Below are 17,978 nucleotides of genomic sequence, written 5' to 3' on the forward strand. Positions count from 1 at the left end.
GGGATCAAGAAAACTGAATTCAAGGGGCACCTGGCTGGCTCAGTCAGAGAAGCATAGGACTCTTGACCTTGAGGTTGGGAGTTCGAGCCCCATGTTGGGTAAAGAGATTACGTACATAAATAAATCTTAAAAAAATTGAATTCAGGGGCGCCTGGGTGACTCAGTCATTAAGCGCCTGCCTTCAGCTCAGATCATGATCCCAGGGTCCTGGGATCAAGCCCCGCATCGGGCTCCCTGCTCAGCGGGAAGCCTGCTTCTCCCTCTCCCACTCCCCCGGCTTGTGCTCCCTCTCTCGCTGTGTCTCTGTCAAATAAATAAATGAAATCTTTAAAAAATACATTGAATTCAGGAATAGAAATGTCTAAACTTTAGTCCCTAAAGCCTTCTACCATGTGTCTGATTTATTCCCATCCTAACATTTCTTCTAGGTGTATTATCACTTACTTGTTTTAGGATTCTTGCCACTACATTTACTTTTAGCCTTCCCATTTCCAAATTTTAGTCCTCTGCTTTCCCCCTCCAAACCATTTTCTAACAACCCCCAAACTCAGAAGTTTTACTCTTCTCCTAGGACTTCTATGGAGTTGTGTGTGTTTTCATACACTGGCTAATCATTATTTATCAGTTTGCCTGGTTTTCACTTACTGTCCTAATTATGGCTACCCTAATCATAATTTATTTTGTACATTAAAATGTCTGTATAGTGTATGTCTTGAGAGCAGAGTGTTTGCACTGTATACAGTCAAAAACTCCCTTCACGAGGTACCTTTGCATTTTATTACAAAGTGCAGTCTTTTCATCCACATCCATTATGCACCCTCTCCAACCCTGCACCAAGCTCCTACATATCAAGATGTAAACAATGTGAACTGCTTCTCAGAGGCCAGGTAAGGTCCAATATATATATTCAAAAATTGTAGGCCAGAAAAGAGGGCTGATTATTAAATATAGAAGACACGATTTGCTAACAGTTAACATCTGGGAAAGAAAATGGAAAGGAGAAACTTTACATGTTAAGTTCTATTCTCTGAAGACAATAAAGTCCTAACAGGTAGCCTACTATAGTATCTTTAAGAGATGAAAAGACTGAGATTTTAAGTGAGGAATCTGTGGCATTAAACCTTTTCAACTGAAGCTGAGGCCTTAAAAGTAATTACGTGTTTTCATTTCTAGAGCCTTCATGTGTTTTGTTTTTTTTTTTTGGGGGGGGTGGTGGGAAGAGACCAAGCACCCACTGAGTTCATCCAACAAGAAGCCATAACTTTATTAATGATAGAAACAGTACAAATTTCAAACCAAGCTGCAGTTATTCTTCTGAAACACCAAAAAAAGTCCTCGTTTTCAGATGGTTACATTGTTAATTCCTGTAAGAAAAGAGATCATTAGAAGCAGTTATAGGCAAATTGAGAATTCAGGCCAATAAAATATGAGGTAACTCAGAATAGGCTTTGGAATGAAGCTTCCTAACTGGCTGATACTAAGTACAGAAAATAAAGTCATCCATAACTGGTCAGGGCAGAAGAAGTAAAGGAATAAGGGTTTGGGGTTTGGACACTTACCATAATAGCATTTACAATATCATTACTGTTGTTCTTCAGGGCTCGGACTGCCTTTGCTCTTGACACATTTGCTTGTGACATGACCAATTCTATGTCCTTAACCTCTACACCGGTTTCATCAACCTAAGAGAAGGAAAAAAAGCACAATAACCTAAAGGCCAAGAACAACTCCAGTAGTTTTTTGGAGTCACGGGTCTCTTTAATCTAGTTTTTTTTTTTTTTTTAAATAAAGATTTTATTTATTTGACAGAGAGAGACACAGCGAGAGAGGGAACACAAGCAGGGGGAGTGGGAGAGGGAGAAGCAGGCTTCCCGCTGAGCAGGGAGCCCGATGCGGGGCTCGATCCCAGGACCCTGGGATCATGACCCGAGCCAAAAGCAGACACCTAATGACTGAGCCACCCAGGCACCCTTGAATCTAGTTCTTAATATAACTCAGAAACTATTTAAGTCAATTGATTTCGAGAACCTAAAGCAATATAGCATGCACCCGTCACTACAAAATAATACAGAGCACCTGGGTGGCTCAGTTCATTAAGCGTCTGCCTTCAGCTCAGGTCATGATCCCGGGGTCCAGGAATTGAGCCCTGAGTCATGCAGCCCTACTCCTCGGGGAGCCTGCTTCTCCCTCTGCCTCTTTCTCTGTCTCTCATGGATAAATAATTTTATATTATAAATAATACATATTATATATATAATATTATAAATAAATAAAAATCTTAAAAGAAAATCCCACACAAAATACGACTATCTGGAGAGGATTAAAAGTATAAAAGATTTCCCTATATACCTCTTCTTCTTCACTCTCCTCCTGTACAGTTGGAGTCTGTGTGTTTTCTTGAATGTTTGAGACAGCTTCACCTTGAACTTTGAATTTCTCAGCAGCTGCTAGTTGTGCTTGCTGAGATAAATCCTCGATCTATAGGGCAAAAAATATAGATTTGTATGAACAGATCGGTCTGTAGTAAATGAAATAAATCGTTTATATCTTTTCCAAACTCTCACTCTAAAGCCACTTCAGGTTAACTTACTGTATAGCTTTAATTGCTTGCCCTCACTAAGAGTACATATCACTGTACAAAGAGAACTAGTTTAGGTCTAAAGCAGTGGTTCTCTACTGGGAGGTGATTTTGTCATCCAGGGATATCTATCAAATGCCTAGAGATTTTTTTGGTTATCACAGCTGGTAGGATGCTGCTAAACATCTGTAACACTCAGGAAAGCCCCTCCACAACAAGGAATTATCTGACCCCAAATTCCACACCAAAGAATTATCCAACTCCATCAATATATAGTGTTGAGGTTGAGAAACCCTGGTCTAGGATTGCGTCCAAGAAAATTTTCTTTACCTTGGCTTCCCCAAAAACTATGTAGGTATCTGAAGCTGGGCTCTTGTAGACATCTGGTTTTGTGATGACAAAGAGGATATTCTTAGATTTCCGGATAGTGACTCTTGTAACCCCTGTAACCTGTCGAAGACCCAGTTTGGACATAGCCTAAGAAATAGAAAAGAACATCAGGTTTTCAACTTCTCTAGAAGAAGCTTCAGAGGGGAACCTGGGTGGCTCAGCTGGTTGAATGTCCAACTCTTGATTTCGGCTCAGGTCATATCTCAGGGTTGTGAGACTGAGACTGAGCCCCACATCAGACTCTGCACTTAGCAGGGAGTCCGCTTCTCCCTCTGCCCCTCCCCCTGCAGACATTCTCTCTCTCTCACTCAAATACATAAAATCTTAAAAAAGAAGCTTTAGGAAGTAAAGAACTATATCCAAAGCAAAGCCTTAACTGAGGGTTGCTGGGGGTGGGTGGGTAGGGGAATGGGGTAACTGGGTGACGGACATTAAGGAGGGCATATGATGTAATGAGCACTGGGTATTATAGAAGACTGATGAATTGGGGCACCTGGGTGGCTTGGTTGGCGTCTGCCTTCGGCTCAGGTTGCGATCCCAGGACGGGATCGAGCCCTGCATTAGGCTCCCTGTTCAGCAGGGAGTCTGCTTCTCCCTCTCCCTCTGACCCTCCTCCCTGCTTGTGCTCTCTCTCTCTCTCAAATAGATAAAATAAAATCCTAAAAAAAGACGGATGAATCACTGACCTCTACCTCTGAAACCAGTAATACATTATGTTAATTAATTGAATTTAAATAAAAAAGTAACAAAACAAAAACAGAGAGCCTTTTCCTAGTCTAACTTTATTATTATTTTTTAAGATTTTATTTATTTATTTGACAGAGACACAGCGAGAGAGGGAACACAAGCAGGGGGAGTGGGAGAGGGAGAAGCAGGCTTCCTGCTCAGCAGGGAGCCTGATGCAGGGCTCGATCCCAGGACCCTGGGATCATGACCTGAGCCGAAGGCAGACGCTTAATGACTGAGCCACCCAGGTGCCCCCTACGCTAACTTTAGATAATACAGAATTGGTTTCCAGGACTCCTGGTTTTTTTTGCTACAGTAATTTCTATCACTTTAAATATGATTCTACCACTACAGCTCCCCCTCTCTAAAGCTGCTTCATCAGAACCTTTAATCCTTGTTTGTAACTTAAAATCTTACCTTCCGTGCCTTCTTTTCACTCCGGCTCTGTTTTGCTTTACTGACTGGTTCTTCATCGATTTCAGCGGCTGCTGCCAGCTAAGGAGATAAAACAGCTATGAGTAAACTGGAACATAAGGCCTAGATATCACAATCCCCATAAGGTTTTCCCTTTATGAAGGTTCACATTTCCAAATACTGAAGTCAGCTTCTCTGATCAACCCTTGTTCTTCAATGCTTCCTCGACTCAAGTACTCTGACCAGCAAGTAAGAGAACAGAACACCCACCTGGGCCTGTTGTGTGGTTGCCTGTGTGGAATCCTGTTCCTCAAGCTCTGGTACTGATTCATCACTGTCAGATTCTGTTCCAGACCCTGAGATGACAAATAACTTTAAAATTTTACAGTAGATTATAGGGAGGAGGCACCTCACCATAGCCTGCCTGGACTAGAGGTCACTGGCTTATGTTAGACCTCGCAAAGTTAAATGCAAACCAACTGACTTGTATGAAGCCAGCTTGACAGCCTCCTTAGCCATAAACTAGTGTGTACACATCCATTAAAGACCCAGCCCCAGAAATAAAGAGGTAATTACTAGTTACAGCCAAGCAGTTTATAAACAGTAACTGCTTCCTTTCTCTCAAGGTCTTCACTTGGCACAGGCCAACACCAATGACCTACGTAACTCCAAATTCTACCTGATAGCCCAACCATCCCTAAAAGGTTATGGCAGACAAGGGATCTCCAGATACATTTAAGTGAAAAAGCTGTAAGATCACATTGTGGAGGAAGACCAGGGAGGACATTCCCCTCATGCTTTATACTGAGTTGGGGAAGGCCAGAAGCAGTTGTGTACACACATTTAGCCTTGTTTTCAAACCACTTACCCTAGCAATTTGGTTTCATCAACATAGCCTGAAGATTCTCAGTGACCGCCAATCTATCGTTCTAACAGTCATCTCTGTTAGAGCCTGTCCTGTGACCTCTTCCATTTCTTCCAAATATAATTCACATATTTTAAGTTTACCTCAACCAAAAGGCCAAGCATCAATAAAGACTACTGAGAGAAAAAAGCATACACCTGTACCATTCTCAGGCTAGGAAAAAAAGTCTTGAAAAGGGAGTCCCTTGGGCACTGGTCATTACTAAATCTAAGACGTGAAAAGAAATTCAAATAGTTCCATATTTCCCAACATTTTAGCAAATCCCAGGCCCAGGGACAAGGTTAGTTATGTGGCAGAGATTAGAGCAAATTAAAAGGTCTAATAGGTCTTGGTTTTCAATGTCAGATCACTCAGGTAAAAAAGATGGCAGATCCAGGGTTAGCTTGAACCATATAATAGAAGATGATACAAAACAGACTATCTGAGGTGATGAAAACCAAGATTGTTTCACATTCCTAGAGCTTTTGCATTTAAAATTATCATTCTATGTTCTATGTCCAAACACAAGCAGATATACTGGAGAAAGCGGCGCATCCTAGGGTTAGTATTGGTGGGTAGCCCCAGGAGGGGTGTGGGCGACACACCATGCACACAGCAAACCAAGGCAAATACCCTTGTTGTTCTTCAGAACAGGCTGCTTGGCACAGGGGGTTGGGGCAGGGATCCCAGCAGGTTTGGGGGTGGGCATGTTGACGAGGACCGACTGGAAAGGCACTCCCCCCGAGATTGGTTCCGGGGGAATCAGAGGCGGCAGCTCATCCTCATCAGCAGGGGCTGAGGGCTTACAGGGTGATTCCAGCAGAAATTGCTGTTTAGGAAGCAGAGGGGGAACTGGGGAGGGAGCGAGAGGCAGAGAGACTGATGGGGTGGGTGCTGGAGGGATAGATGCTGATCCAGCTTTAGGAAGGACCTTCTCAGAGGAAACTGTTGCTAGAGGAGTAGATGTCACAGACTCAAGAGGAAGAGTCAAAGGGCTCTTTGGGGAATGAAAAGAATCTTTGCTTTTTAATGGAGAAACAGAGAGGGTTTTGGGAGTCTTTGAAGAGACTTTCTGAGCAGAGACTGTCAGCGGGGCTGGACCCATTGTAGAAAGGGGTCCTTTAGTACCGTTCTTAGCTGAAGGATCTGGGCACAGAGGAGGTGAAGTAGCAGAACTCTTCTTGGCCAGTGGACCTTTCTCAGAGGGAGCTGTGACAACTGGTGCACTTTCTGGAGCTGGGGCAACAAGTCCTGCTTTGAGAGCTGTGGAGCCTTTCTTTACTGGTAGGCCTTTAGAAGCCTGAGGGGCAATGGACCCCAAGGGACATGTGACTGAAACTGGAGAAGTAGGGGTCTCTTTGGGGGAGGGAGGAATCTCAGATGAAGGAGTGGGGGCACCTCTGGATGGGGTAGCTGGGGCTCTCTTGGGGGATGGAGTTGCTAAGGCTCCTTTGGAGGCTGGGGTTCCTCCTGGGGTTCTTTTGGAGGATGGAGTTGCTGAGGTCCCTTTGGGGGCTGGGGTTGACAGAGACTCTTTGGGAGAGGAAGGAGTCACAGCTGGGGGAGTGGAGGCCCCCTTGGGAGATGGGGTTGCTGGGGCCCCTTTGGGGGCTGGAGTTGCCAGAGACTCTTTGTGGGAGGAAGGAGTCACAGCTGAGGGAGTAAGGGACCCTTTGATAGATGGGGCAGCTGGGGCTTTTTTTGAGGAAGGAGTCACTGCTGGGGGAGTGAGGGCCCCTTTGGGAGGTTGGGTAGCTGGGGATTCTTTGGGGGAAGGAGGAGCCACAGCGGGAGGAGCGGAAGTCTCTTTAGGGGTTACTGGGCCTCCTTTGGGGGAGGGAGGAGCCACAGCTGGGGCAGTGGAGGCCCCTTTGGGAGGTGGAGTAGCTGGGGTTCTTTTGGGGGAGGGAGGAGCTGCAGTGGGGGTCCCTTTAGGAGACTGGGTAGCTGGGGACTCTTTGGGGGAGGAAGGAGCCACAGCTGGCAGAGTGGAAATCTCTTTAGGGGATGGGATTGCTTGGTCCCCTTTGGGAGATGGAGTTGCTGGAGCTCTTTTGGGGGATGGAGTTGCTTGGGATTTTTTGGGGGAGGGAGGAGCCACAGCTGGGGCAGTGGAGGCTTCTTTGGGTGGTGGGGTAGCTGGGGCTCTTTTGGGGGCTGGAGTTGCTTGGGACTCTTTGGGAGAGGAAGGAACCATAGCTTGGCGGGTGGAGGCTCCTTTGGGAGGTTGGGTAGCTGGGGACTCTTTGGGGTAGGAAGGAGTCATAGCTGGGGGAGTGGAGGTCTCTTTAGGGGATGGGGTTGCTGAGCCCCCTTTGGGAGATTGAGTAGCTGAGGCTCTTTTGGGAGACTGGGTAGCTGGGGACTCTTTGCGGGAGGAAGGAGTCATAGCTGGAGGAGTAGAGGTCTCTTTAGGGGATGGGGTTGCTGGGCTCCCTTTGGGGGAGGCAGAAGCCACAGCTGGGGCAGTGGGGGCCCCTTTGGGAGATGGAGTAGCTGGGGCCTCTTTGGGGGAGCAAGGAGTCATAGCTGGAGGAGTGGAAGTCTCTTTAGGGGATGGGGTTGCTGGGCCCCCTTTGGGAGAGGGAGTAGCTGGGGCTCTTTTGGGGGCTGGAGCTGCTTGAGACTCTTTGGGAGAGGGAGGAGGCACAGCTTGGGGGGTGGAGGCTCCTTTGGGAGGTTGGGTAGCTGGGGACTCTTTGGGGGAGGAAGGAGTCATAGCCGGGAGAGTGGAGGTCTCTTTAGGGGATGGGGATGCTGGGCCCCCTTTGGGAGAGGGAAGAGCCACAGCTGGGGCAGTGGGGGACCCTTTGGGAGATGGAGTAGCTAGGGCTCTTTTGGGAGATTGGGTAGCTGAGGACTCTTTGGGGGAGGAAGGAGTCATAGCCGGGAGAGTGGAGGTCTCTTTAGGGGATAGGGTTGCTGGGCCCCCTTTGGGAGATTGGGTAGCTGGGGCCTCTTTGGGGGAGGAAGGAGTCATAGCTGGGGGAGTGGAGGTCTCTTTAGGGGATGGGGTTGCTGGGCCCCCTTTGGGAGAGGGAGTAGCTGGGGCTCTTTTGGGGGCTGGAGCTGCTTGAGACTCTTTGGGAGAGGGAGGAGGCACAGCTTGGGAGGTGGGGGCCCCACTGGGAGGTTGGGTAGCTGGGGATTTTTTGGAGGAGGAAGGAGTCATAGCTGGGAGAGTGGAGATTTCTTTAGGGGATGGGGTTGCTGGGCCCCCTTTGGGGGAGGGAGGAGCCACAGCTGGGGCAGTGGGGGCCCCTTTGGGAGATGGAGGAGTTGGGGCTCTTTTGGGAGGCTGGGTAGCTGGGGACTCTTTGGGGGAAGGGGGAGGCACAGCTTGGGTGGTGGGGCCCCCTCTGGGAGGTTGGGTAGCTGGGGCCTCTTTGGGGGAGGAAGGAGTCATAGCTGGCGGAGTAGAGGTCTCTTTAGGGGATGGGGTTGCTTGGCCCCCTTTGGGGGAGGGAGGAGCCACAGCTGGGGCAGTGGGGGCCCCTTTGGGAGATGGAGTAGCTGGGGCTCTTTTGGTGGCTTGAGTTGCTTGGGACTCTTTGGGGGAGGGAGGAGCCACAGCTGAGGCAGTGGGGGTCCCTTTGGGAGACTGAGTAGCTGGGGCTCTTCTGGGGGCTGGGGCTGCTTGCGACTTTTTGGGGGATGAGATTGCTGGGCCTCCTTTGGTGGAGGAAGGAACCACAGCTGGAGTGAAGGGAGTGAAGGCCTCTTTGGGCGATGGGGTATCTGGGGTCTCTTTGGGGGATGGAGTGGGGGAATGCTTCTTGGCCAGTGACCCTTTAGGGACTTGAAAAGAAAGACTGGCCTCTGGAAGAAAGGAAGCTTCAATTGGAGAAATAGAGGATGAGTGATTTCCAGCAGGAATATCAGGGATAGCAGGAACACTTTTTGAAAGAGGAGAAAGAGTTAAAGTCATAGAAGGAGTTGAACCCTTCTTGGTTGGACATCTTTTAGTTTGAGGAGACACACTAGTCCCTAAAGGAGATGGAGAGTCAGCTAAGTAAGCTCCTTCAGAAGATGCATTAACTGAAGTACCAGAGTCCTTGGTTGGGTGCCCTTCAGGAGAGGAAGCTACAGGTGCCAATGCGGAGGTATGAGAAATACTGTGAGCTTTCTTTGCACCTTGAGGAGGAAGAGAGGGAAAGGGCTCAGACTTGGGACTATCAGGGGCTAGTGCCACGGCAACTGGAAAAGCGGAAGCATTCTGGGGGGATAAAGTCACAGCTGGAGCCACAGGGCAACTTTCAGAGGCTGGAGGAACCAAAGGTAAAATAGTAAGAGTGGAACTACCCTTCTTATCTGGGTGGCTTTTATGAGCTAAAGAGACATCTCCTAGGAAAGGGCTGGCTGTAGTGGCAGGAGTGGAGGTACCCTTGGTAATTGTAGGAGCCACTCCTGCAGTAGCAGCATGTTCCAGAGGAAATGTAGCTATGTTTGGGGTAGTGAGAGAACTTTTGCGAAGCTGACTAGTGGGGTATGGACTTGCACAAGGATCTGTCTTGATTACAGAGGTTGGGGAGTTAACACCCAGAGGAGAGGGAGCAGTACTGGCTGGCGTAACTACAGAGAGAGGCTCTACAAGGCTTTTTTTTGCTAAAGTGGCTTCAGGAGAAAGAGCTATCTCCAGAGATGATGATATACTTTGGGGAGAGGGGGGATTTTTAGGGGTTGCCAGGGCCAATGGTATTAGAGTAGAGTCTTTCTTGGTAGGGAGTCCTGCCTGTGCTGGTGAAACAGGGGCTCCAGTAGGAGAGGGAGGTTCAATTTGGGTATCTTTTTGTGTTGGTAACTTTACCAATGCTGATGCAGGGAGACTTTTGGGGTTCTCAGAGGCTGACAGAGGAGGAGGGACTGGTATTCCCAGAGGGGTTACTTGAGGAGTAGAAAGCACTTTGGGAGCCACAGGAGCCATAACCACGGCAGTATGGGAAGCTGAGTCCTTACTACTTACGGGGCCTGAAGAAACTGGAGGTGACATACAAGTAGCTACCTCAAAGGTAGTAGGTGCCGCAGAAACTGTAGAGGGGTTAGTCATAACAAATGGGATGGTTCCAACAGAACAAACAGGAGCTTCTTTCAAGCTTGGACTCCCTGGAGGAGAAGGAATTTGGGCCACCAAAGGCTGATGAGGAGTGGCATTAGGAGAGCCTTTCAGAATGAGAGAGGCTGTGGGAGATAATGGAGAAGAGGTAGCTACATTTGATGAGCCAGAAGGGCTGAAGGAAGCTACACCAGTGATGGCAGAGGGGTCTTTCTCAACAGAAAGAGCCAGAGCCCCCACTGGAAAAGCAGCCACAGCAGCAGGAGCCACCTCATTTCTGGAAGGAAGGGGAGGAATCTGAGAGGGGTAAGAGGCCCCTACGGGAGAATGATCTGCAGAAACGGCATCTACTTCAGGCTTTGACAGAACATTAGGGCCTGTTTGACCTAAGGGCCGAATAGGAGAACCAAGAGAACTCTGATGTAAAGGTGCAAGATGAGAGCCTAGAGAAGTGAGGAAAACTGGAGGGACGCTGGGAGCCATAGATACAGACTGGGTGGAAAGAGATAACGCAGCAGGTGAACTAAGGGGTCCCTTTAGGCTGAGACCTTCAGTGTTTTGTGAGCAAATAGGGATGTCTTTGAACTGAGGGGGAGTGATGGGTGGCATTTGAGGACATGAGGCTACTCCACACTGAACAGAGGCCAAGGGAGTTCCAAGATGGGAAGGAACAGCACTGACTATACCTGGAGGGATGGGGGTGCCTTTTGAGTTAGGGCCTACTTGCACGGGAGCTTGGGTAGGAGAGGTCTTTGGTTCTGAGGAAACAATGGGAGCAGACAGAGATGTCACTGACCCTGACTCAGTCACAGCAATCAAAGGAGGTGAACTAAGAGGGTTAAGTGGATAAGCAGAGCTCTTCTGAACTGAGTGGGGAGCTAAAGCCACTAGAGCCAAGGGAGCTGAAGAGGAATGGGCACCTTTCACAGTTGGAGTTATCATGGGAGAGGCCAGAGCTAAGGCAGCTGGGGAGATGGGAGGCCCTATCAGGTTTGGTAGGAAAGTTGGGGTATCATTGGGGGAAGGGGAAACTCCCAAAGGCAGGGCTGTTCCAGAGGATGACTGGGGAAAAGGAGCTTCAAAAGGGGTTGAGACAACACTAGAGGGAGAAAGGAATGGGGAAGGCTGGTTAGGGGTTGCCAGAGGGCATTGTTGGGGGGCCAGGGAGCAAGGAGGGGGAAGGGTAGATTCAGGCTGCCCTAAGGCAGCAGTGACACTCAAGGCTGGAGACACAGGAAGCACAGCTGGAGGAGGAAAGCAAAAAAGGGGATAAAGAAGGAAAGGGAAGGAAAAAAACAAAGGTGAGTTATGAAGCCCAACTTGGTACAACATGCCTCACAGGAAACAAGGAATTTTTAATCCGAGAATGAAAGTCACCACACAGGATTAGACAAAGGTGACAGGCAACAGCAACCTTCCCCAAACATACTTCGGTGGTTGAGTAAGAATACATCCCTCTCCCCATCTCCCACATTTCCCATGTTCTACCCCCCCCCAAAAGCAAACTATTTTAAAGTGGAGATAACAGTCTAAGCAGCCTATTAGTCTCTAAATGGGGAGCACAGGCCTAGGAGTGGGTTGGGAACAGCATGCTTTTTACCCTTTCCCAGATGTGCCCTCCCTTCCCTCCTTGAATGAACCCAAAGGCTTTCTTACAGGCCATAGAATACCAATAGAATAGCTGTTCTACTGTCAAGGATCATGAACTAACTGAAACAGATACTGAAAATTGGAACAAGGAAGGCAGTGAGTGGTGATAATTATGGGGAGTCGGAACTGAATGAAAAAAAGAACTCCCCCCCCACCAAAACAAACCAAGTCTTTATATGCTCAGGCTTTCACTAGGTCAAGAAAAATCTGACTCCTAGAATAAAGTTTTAGGAAGGTGGTGTCGACATACAATTTTATGTGAAGTATTAAATACTAAGTCACTTTGCCTTCCTATGCCTCAGTTTACCTACTCACCCAAAACAAACAAGCAAAAAACCAACCACAAATGGGTTGTACTTCATAATGTCTACACACCTTCCTAGGTATTGTTAGCTCTTCAGACATCAATTTAAGATGAATTAGACTGCCAGGGAGAGAGCTTAGTCACAGGGTAGGGGTTGTATTATGAAACTGTAGCCCAACTTGTTAAACCAGACTGTAGTTCTATTTTGGAAGTAGGGAACTGGAGTGGAGAATACACTGGCTCTCCACCCCTTAATCTGGATAAGTATGTCATTCTGCCAAAATAGACCAATGTTCAGCACTAGAGTAAAGCTCAGTAAAAGATTTTCTGAATGATACAAATTCACAATTTATTCAACCAGTAATTCTAAAATTGTTACAGTATCCTACTACAGAAAGGACAGGTGGCTCAACCAGTTTTTCCTGGAGAGTTGGTAGGTCAAAGTCTTACGACTACAGTGCAAATGCCTCCAAACATATGAATCAGAATTTGAAATTTAGAATGTTTTCCTCTGACTGGACTTCAAGATGGGATAAGGCCCAATTTACTTGCTTTAGACACCATAACCAATTCCTTGGGCTAGGTTTTGCATTCGTTATAATAATTACTTAGTTACAGTTATAGAAAAAATTCAGAGTTTTACCACTGGCACTCCCTTAGTATTACTAAACCTATTGTGCAAGCTCAAACTATTCAGAAATAAGCTTAACAACACTCCAGGATGACTTCAGAAGCAAATGGCATGAGGCTTGAAACCAGATTATTCTAAATTCATCTTTATTTCAGTCTCCACATCTGTAAAATCAAATTGTTCAATAAGGTTTTGGTTAGCACTGGATCTTTAGAGACCAGTCCTTTATTTTTCCTTCCATTAAGTCCCTTGTACTTCAAGGATTTCATATAGCTTGTTCACTAGCTTAGAGGCCCCCTCCTTTTTCTTTTCTAGCAGCTGTATTAATCCCTTCAGCTGCTAAAATCAGACAGGTGGGGAGAGAGAACCTCAATGCTTTCAACTATAAACAACTCTATTTTAATTCCAGAAGGGGAAAAGAATTGCCCTTAAGTGACAGGTGGAGTTAAAAAAAATAATTTATAATAAGAAAAAGTGATGATGGAAGTTACAGTCCGAAGATTCCCTTCATTTATTTCAGCACGACTGATGCAGCAAGAAGAACATCATTAAATATTTTTTTCACTACCCCCTCTCAAGTTTTCTAGAGAAGTATTTTAACCAGAATTCAAAACTTGCCTTTACGCTATGTTTATATCCATCAATTTCAAAGCTGAAGAACAGTCAAAGGAAAGCTTTATTTCAATCTTGGGTTCCAGGCAAGCTGCTGATGCAGGCACTATTCCAGCACACTAGAAACATCTTAGCACCAACCCAGAAAATAAGTTAACCAACCTAGGAGGGCCCTGGGGCCCAGTAGGACACATTTACCACCAGCACACATCTCATCCAGACATGTGATGAAGGCACAATGCCAAGCTCTGCCATCTAAAACCTTGATGCAACTTGCTGGCTGAACTTCACAAAAGCTCAGGTCTCCTTGGCCTGCAAGTGTGTCACCCAGTTCCAATAGGTAAGAATCACCAAGCCCCTTCCCTGCTCAGTTTTTGGGTGTGAGGTGAGGGCTCCACAGAATGCCCTGTGAGGCAGTTGCCATAGCCGACAAAGCAGGCGCGGGAGCTTTTTATGCTCCTGGATCTTAAATATACTGTTTATATTCCATCCTCTAATGAAGTCCCTCCAGGACGGCAGTTAGTATCATGGATTCTCCTCCCTGGTAAAGCTACAGCCATCTTTATAATGAGTTAACCTGAAAAACCGGAGTGTATCCCCTTTGCCATTTTAAGCCACCAAATGGTCTTAGGGTCAGTCTTACAATTTTAATGAACAAACAGTAAGGGCGCTAGGGGAACCTACCTGTCTCAGCCTGGGGCTGTGGCAACTCCTGCTCTGTAGCAGGGACGGTTTCTGTGGCTTCACCAGGCATTTCTGAAGGGAATAAAAAGGAGGCCTGAATTGACTGGGATCCGTTCTGCTGCCCAACCCAGAGTCAAATATTCTTAAAAACTCTGCCGGTAAGAAAAAAAAAAAAAAAATCGTGAGAGTGTCTCGGGCCAATCCTCCCCAAAGCAGCTGGGAATAGGTAAGAAATAAGACGTGACCCTCAGATCTCTGATCAAGCGAATCACCTTCTACCTCTCTTTACTCCGCAGAGGAACGGACTTCTAGTGCCCAGGGGTTCCTTTTACTCTACACTCCAAATCCCACAAAGGCAACAATCACCACTGCGTTCTCAACCCGAGGGAGAGGATTCCGGTCTGGCTCCCGACCACGGGCGACTTCAGACGCTACCTTGCACCACCTCCCCACCACCTCCTCTCCTACACAGACGCCGCCTGGGCTGGGACCACCAGGTCTCCCGTTTGCCGACTTTCGGGAACCAGGAGAGGGGAGACGGTGCCTTAAGTCCCAACACTCGCTTGTCACAATTAAGAACGGCGTGTGTGTGTGTGTGGGGGGGGCTGTTCCAAGGCTGTGACCCCCTTAACCTCCTTTGGGTTCTCGTGAAGCCGTTCCCAACACCAGACGCACTCCGCTTCCGCCCCCCGGACCGCAACGGCTCTATCTCCCCAGCCCTGGCCTCCAGGCCCCGCACGCGGCCCTTCTGCCCCGCTTTTGCCAGGACATCCACCGCAGACCCCATTTTGTCCGGAGGCCCCAAGGCCACCCTTCCCAGGGCCGAATGGGAACCCGGTAGCCCCATAAAGCCTCCAACTTCCCTTAGCTCTCAGTCTCTGGCGCGGCTTAGCCCGCAAGGAAGGCGGATGGCTGCGGATAGAGAGTGGCGGCGAAGACAACACTTACTGTGAGGGGAACGCGGAACCAAGATGGCGGCAGAAAGAGAGCGAGCGAGAGCGTGACCCACGCCTGTTGCAGAAAGAAGCCTGGCGGAGGGGGCGGGACCAGGATCCGATTCCGGGTCAGGAGCTGCCGGTAGTCACTTCCTTTAACAAGTGACCCGTCCTACTGTTCCCAGACGGGGTTGGTGACGAGGTCTAAATAAGGGTAAGAATTCAGAACAGGACGCGCTGGCTTGGCAAGAACCTCAGCTCGCTCCCTAGATAGCCGACCCTTTCCCGTCCCCAAAGTCGGGGCATTTCTTTTTTTAAAGATTTTATTTATTTGACAGAGAGAGACAAAGCGAGAGAAGGAACACAAGCAGGGGGAGTGGGAGAGGGAGAGGCAGGCTTCCAGCTGAGCAGGGAGCCCGATGCGGGGATCGATCCCAGCACCCTGAGATCGTGACCTGAGCCGAAGGCAGACGCTTAACGACTGAGCCACCCAGGCCCCTAAGTTAAGGCATTTTTGATACCCGAAGGGAAATTGTAATGACAGAAGCAACCTCTGCCCTCTGATCAGTAAAGTAGCCACAGCGGTATTAGGGTGACTTTTTGATTTCCCCTTTTCAACTAATGCAGGGAAATAGGAGAAACGAAATAATATCGAACGCCACAGATTGTAGTCACATCATTGTAAGGTAGCAGTGACTTAGGTTAACTCTCAATTATTTTATTTTTGGAATACACATTTTTGACTGATGTTGAAACTATTAGATTACACTCCTCAGAAAAAAGAACACAGGCACATATACAATTCTTTTTGCCTGCTGTTTTGGGCAAATAGATATCCTGAAACTCATACATTCTAGTAGTCCCAGACCCCACGTTAACAACTCATGCTTTACACAGTTAAGATTCCTGAAAGTAGAATGTAAATTCAGTGTTTTGTTAATGAAAAGCCATGGGTCCTGATCCCCATGCCCTCTCTCAGCCCTATAAAAGGACTCAACAAATACATTACCTAAGTCAGCTAGCACTATTTGAGCTAAAGGATTTACGACAATTGTGGCTGCCTTTTAAGGGAAGCAGTGACGTTATGCTCTGAAAACTACTTGTGAAGTGAGGATTAATAAATTAGGATTAAATGAAATAGTGGAGTTTACCAGCAATGAGAAATTCTGAAAATTTTTTCAGATAGGGGAGGCAATATTGTGGAATGATTAAGAACATGAACTCTGTAGGGGCGCCTGGCTGGCTCAGCTGGAAGAGCATACACCTCTTGATCTCAGGTTCATGAGTTCAAGCCCCATGCTGGGTATAGAGATTACTGAAATAAATAAACTTAAATATATATATATATATATATATATATATATATATATATATGAAGAACATGGACTCTGTAGCTGTACTCCGTCTGAATCACAGCTTAGTCACCTCATAGTGACCTTGGGCAGTTTAACCTGTTTGTGCCTCAGTTTCCTCACCTAAAAAATGGGAATATAGTAGCTACTTCATAGGATTGTTAGGAAAATTAGGTACTATATGTACATTACTTAAAAAGTGCTTACTATTTTTTCTAAGTAAATATGTGATCTGGAAGACTTGTCAGCACAGTCCATTTACCTTCAGAAGAAAGGGCCAGCAATAGCCAGTCATCTTCTTAGACAAGTAAAGCTATTTTGACCATTTCACTTTCTTTTCCATCAAGCCACTGACTCTTCTCTCTGTTGTTAATGACTAAGGAAGGATGTATTTTCTTTCTTTGGATTTCTTTATAAATTGGGCAGATTTGGAGATGGAAGTCAGTTCTGTGCCCTTTGTTTATACAATTCTCATATATGGATGAGTTGGTAAAATCAGAGAATAGGGAAGTCAATAGTTTTTTAGCATGTTTCTGCTATCTTCAAGAACCAAACATTTATTTTGAAAAAAAAAACTTAAATATTTTTTTAATTCTTTAAATTTTTATTTAAACTCCAGTTAGCATACAGTGCAAAAACATTTCTTTTACATGAGTACAATATGTTCAGCTTTATCCAAGAGCTTTAATAATAAAGCATTAAGATACTTTAATGGTAGACATATTGGAATCTTGAAACATCTCTTGTTGAAAGCATAATACCAGTCTTTATACTCTCGTTCTGAGTTCTTAAGATGGACTGAGTCTTTAGTAATTTTGTATTCAGGAATTTTAACCGGCCCACTGTTTTCCTAACCTAAAAACTGAACAATACACAGTAAATAGAGGCTCAAATGAGGAGTTTTGCACAATGGTCTTTAATGTTTTTTCTTAAAAAATTAGAAAAGAGAAGGAAATGCAAGGCATTGCAGTGTGTTGACTGCATTGTAAAGTGTTTTATATATATAAACCAAAAGATTAAAAAAAAAACTGTGTGGCTATAGAGAAAGCAATGTTAAAGGAAATGCAAAGGAAGGAAAATTTTCATAAATCATAGAAAGCACCAGCCTGATAGCTTGACTTCTCAGTGTTTCTCTGAAGATGGACTGTAATCCAGAACGATATTTTGTTTAGACTGGTTGTAAAACTAGGCAAAAGAAATCTGACACTTTCAGAAAAAAAAAAAAATCAACTATGGAAGAAACAAAACCTTTAAAATTAAGTATCTGGATATGTAGAAAGGGAAGTGTTTTGACAACTAAAACAGATTTTATGTTGGTGAAATTTGTTATTCTAAGTTGTTTCTTTATGGTGCAGACTAATCCAATTTTTTTCTGAGGAAAGAAGCCAGGAGCTACAAATGCAACAGTTGCAAAAAACACTCTACCAATCCCTATCGTAATCTAGTAACTCATATCTTTTGAACTGAAGTTTGGTATGTTTAGATGCCCAGTTTAAAATGATTTTTAAGAGAGGCAGTGGGGTGTGGCCTGACCAATAAAAATATCAGTAAGCAAAATTAGAAGTGACAGAATACATACTCCAGGTATAATTGTCTGAGACTTAAGGATAAAGCTCTCATGCACCTACAATATTCAGTCCAGAAATAAGGAGGCTATATCTAGTGAGCTGAGATTAAAGTCTTGGGCATATTACTGCTCACTTACCTCTACATATGGCAACTGGTAGAAGTATATAAAAATACAT

At 46.1% G+C, this 17,978-nt stretch overlaps 3 protein-coding genes across 5 annotated transcripts in view; all 3 read right to left on the reverse strand.

Annotated features, from left to right (window-relative positions):
- ATP5F1B (ATP synthase F1 subunit beta) overlaps window positions 1-17,978 on the reverse strand; it is a 151,397-nt gene that overhangs the window by 64,718 nt on the left and 68,701 nt on the right. The window lies entirely within an intron of this gene.
- On the reverse strand, window positions 1,240-15,007 carry LOC118551245 (nascent polypeptide-associated complex subunit alpha). 3 transcript variants are annotated; one of them, XM_036116941.2, is made up of 8 exons: window positions 14,895-15,007; window positions 13,947-14,098; window positions 4,379-4,464; window positions 4,112-4,189; window positions 2,909-3,055; window positions 2,350-2,478; window positions 1,560-1,682; window positions 1,240-1,364 (listed from the first exon to the last, which is right to left on the reverse strand). In XM_036116941.2, exons 2-8 carry the CDS (start codon window positions 14,014-14,016, stop codon window positions 1,350-1,352), a joined length of 648 nt encoding a protein of 215 aa, XP_035972834.1. In that variant the 5' UTR covers window positions 14,017-14,098; window positions 14,895-15,007; the 3' UTR covers window positions 1,240-1,349. The 3 variants fall into 3 exon arrangements, with proteins under 3 accessions (XP_035972834.1, XP_035972846.1, XP_035972852.1); XM_036116953.2 differs by having other exon boundaries at window positions 13,947-14,018; window positions 14,895-15,006; XM_036116959.1 differs by lacking the exon at window positions 14,895-15,007 and adding an exon at window positions 14,810-14,828 and having other exon boundaries at window positions 13,947-14,018.
- LOC144382381 (uncharacterized) lies at window positions 4,487-13,938 on the reverse strand. The gene has a single exon (XM_078076141.1). The coding sequence runs from the start codon at window positions 11,395-11,397 to the stop codon at window positions 5,575-5,577; it is 5,823 nt and encodes a 1,940-aa protein (XP_077932267.1). The 5' UTR covers window positions 11,398-13,938; the 3' UTR covers window positions 4,487-5,574.

This window comes from Halichoerus grypus, chromosome 6 (genome assembly GCF_964656455.1).
Source record: "Halichoerus grypus chromosome 6, mHalGry1.hap1.1, whole genome shotgun sequence".
Taxonomy (NCBI): domain Eukaryota; kingdom Metazoa; phylum Chordata; class Mammalia; order Carnivora; family Phocidae; genus Halichoerus; species Halichoerus grypus.

Coding starts and splice junctions, on each gene's coding strand:
- LOC144382381 (XM_078076141.1), bottom strand. CDS start 11,397: ATGTTGTACCAAGTTGGGCTTCATAACTCACCTTTGTTTTTTTCCTTC.
- LOC118551245 (XM_036116941.2), bottom strand. CDS start 14,016: ATGCCTGGTGAAGCCACAGAAACCGTCCCTGCTACAGAGCAGGAGTTG. Junction 4,190..4,378: donor CAACCACACAACAGGCCCAG/GTGGGTGTTCTG, acceptor TTATCTCCTTAG/CTGGCAGCAGCCGCTGAAAT. Junction 2,479..2,908: donor TAGTTTTTGGGGAAGCCAAG/GTAAAGAAAATT, acceptor TTTGCCCTATAG/ATCGAGGATTTATCTCAGCA.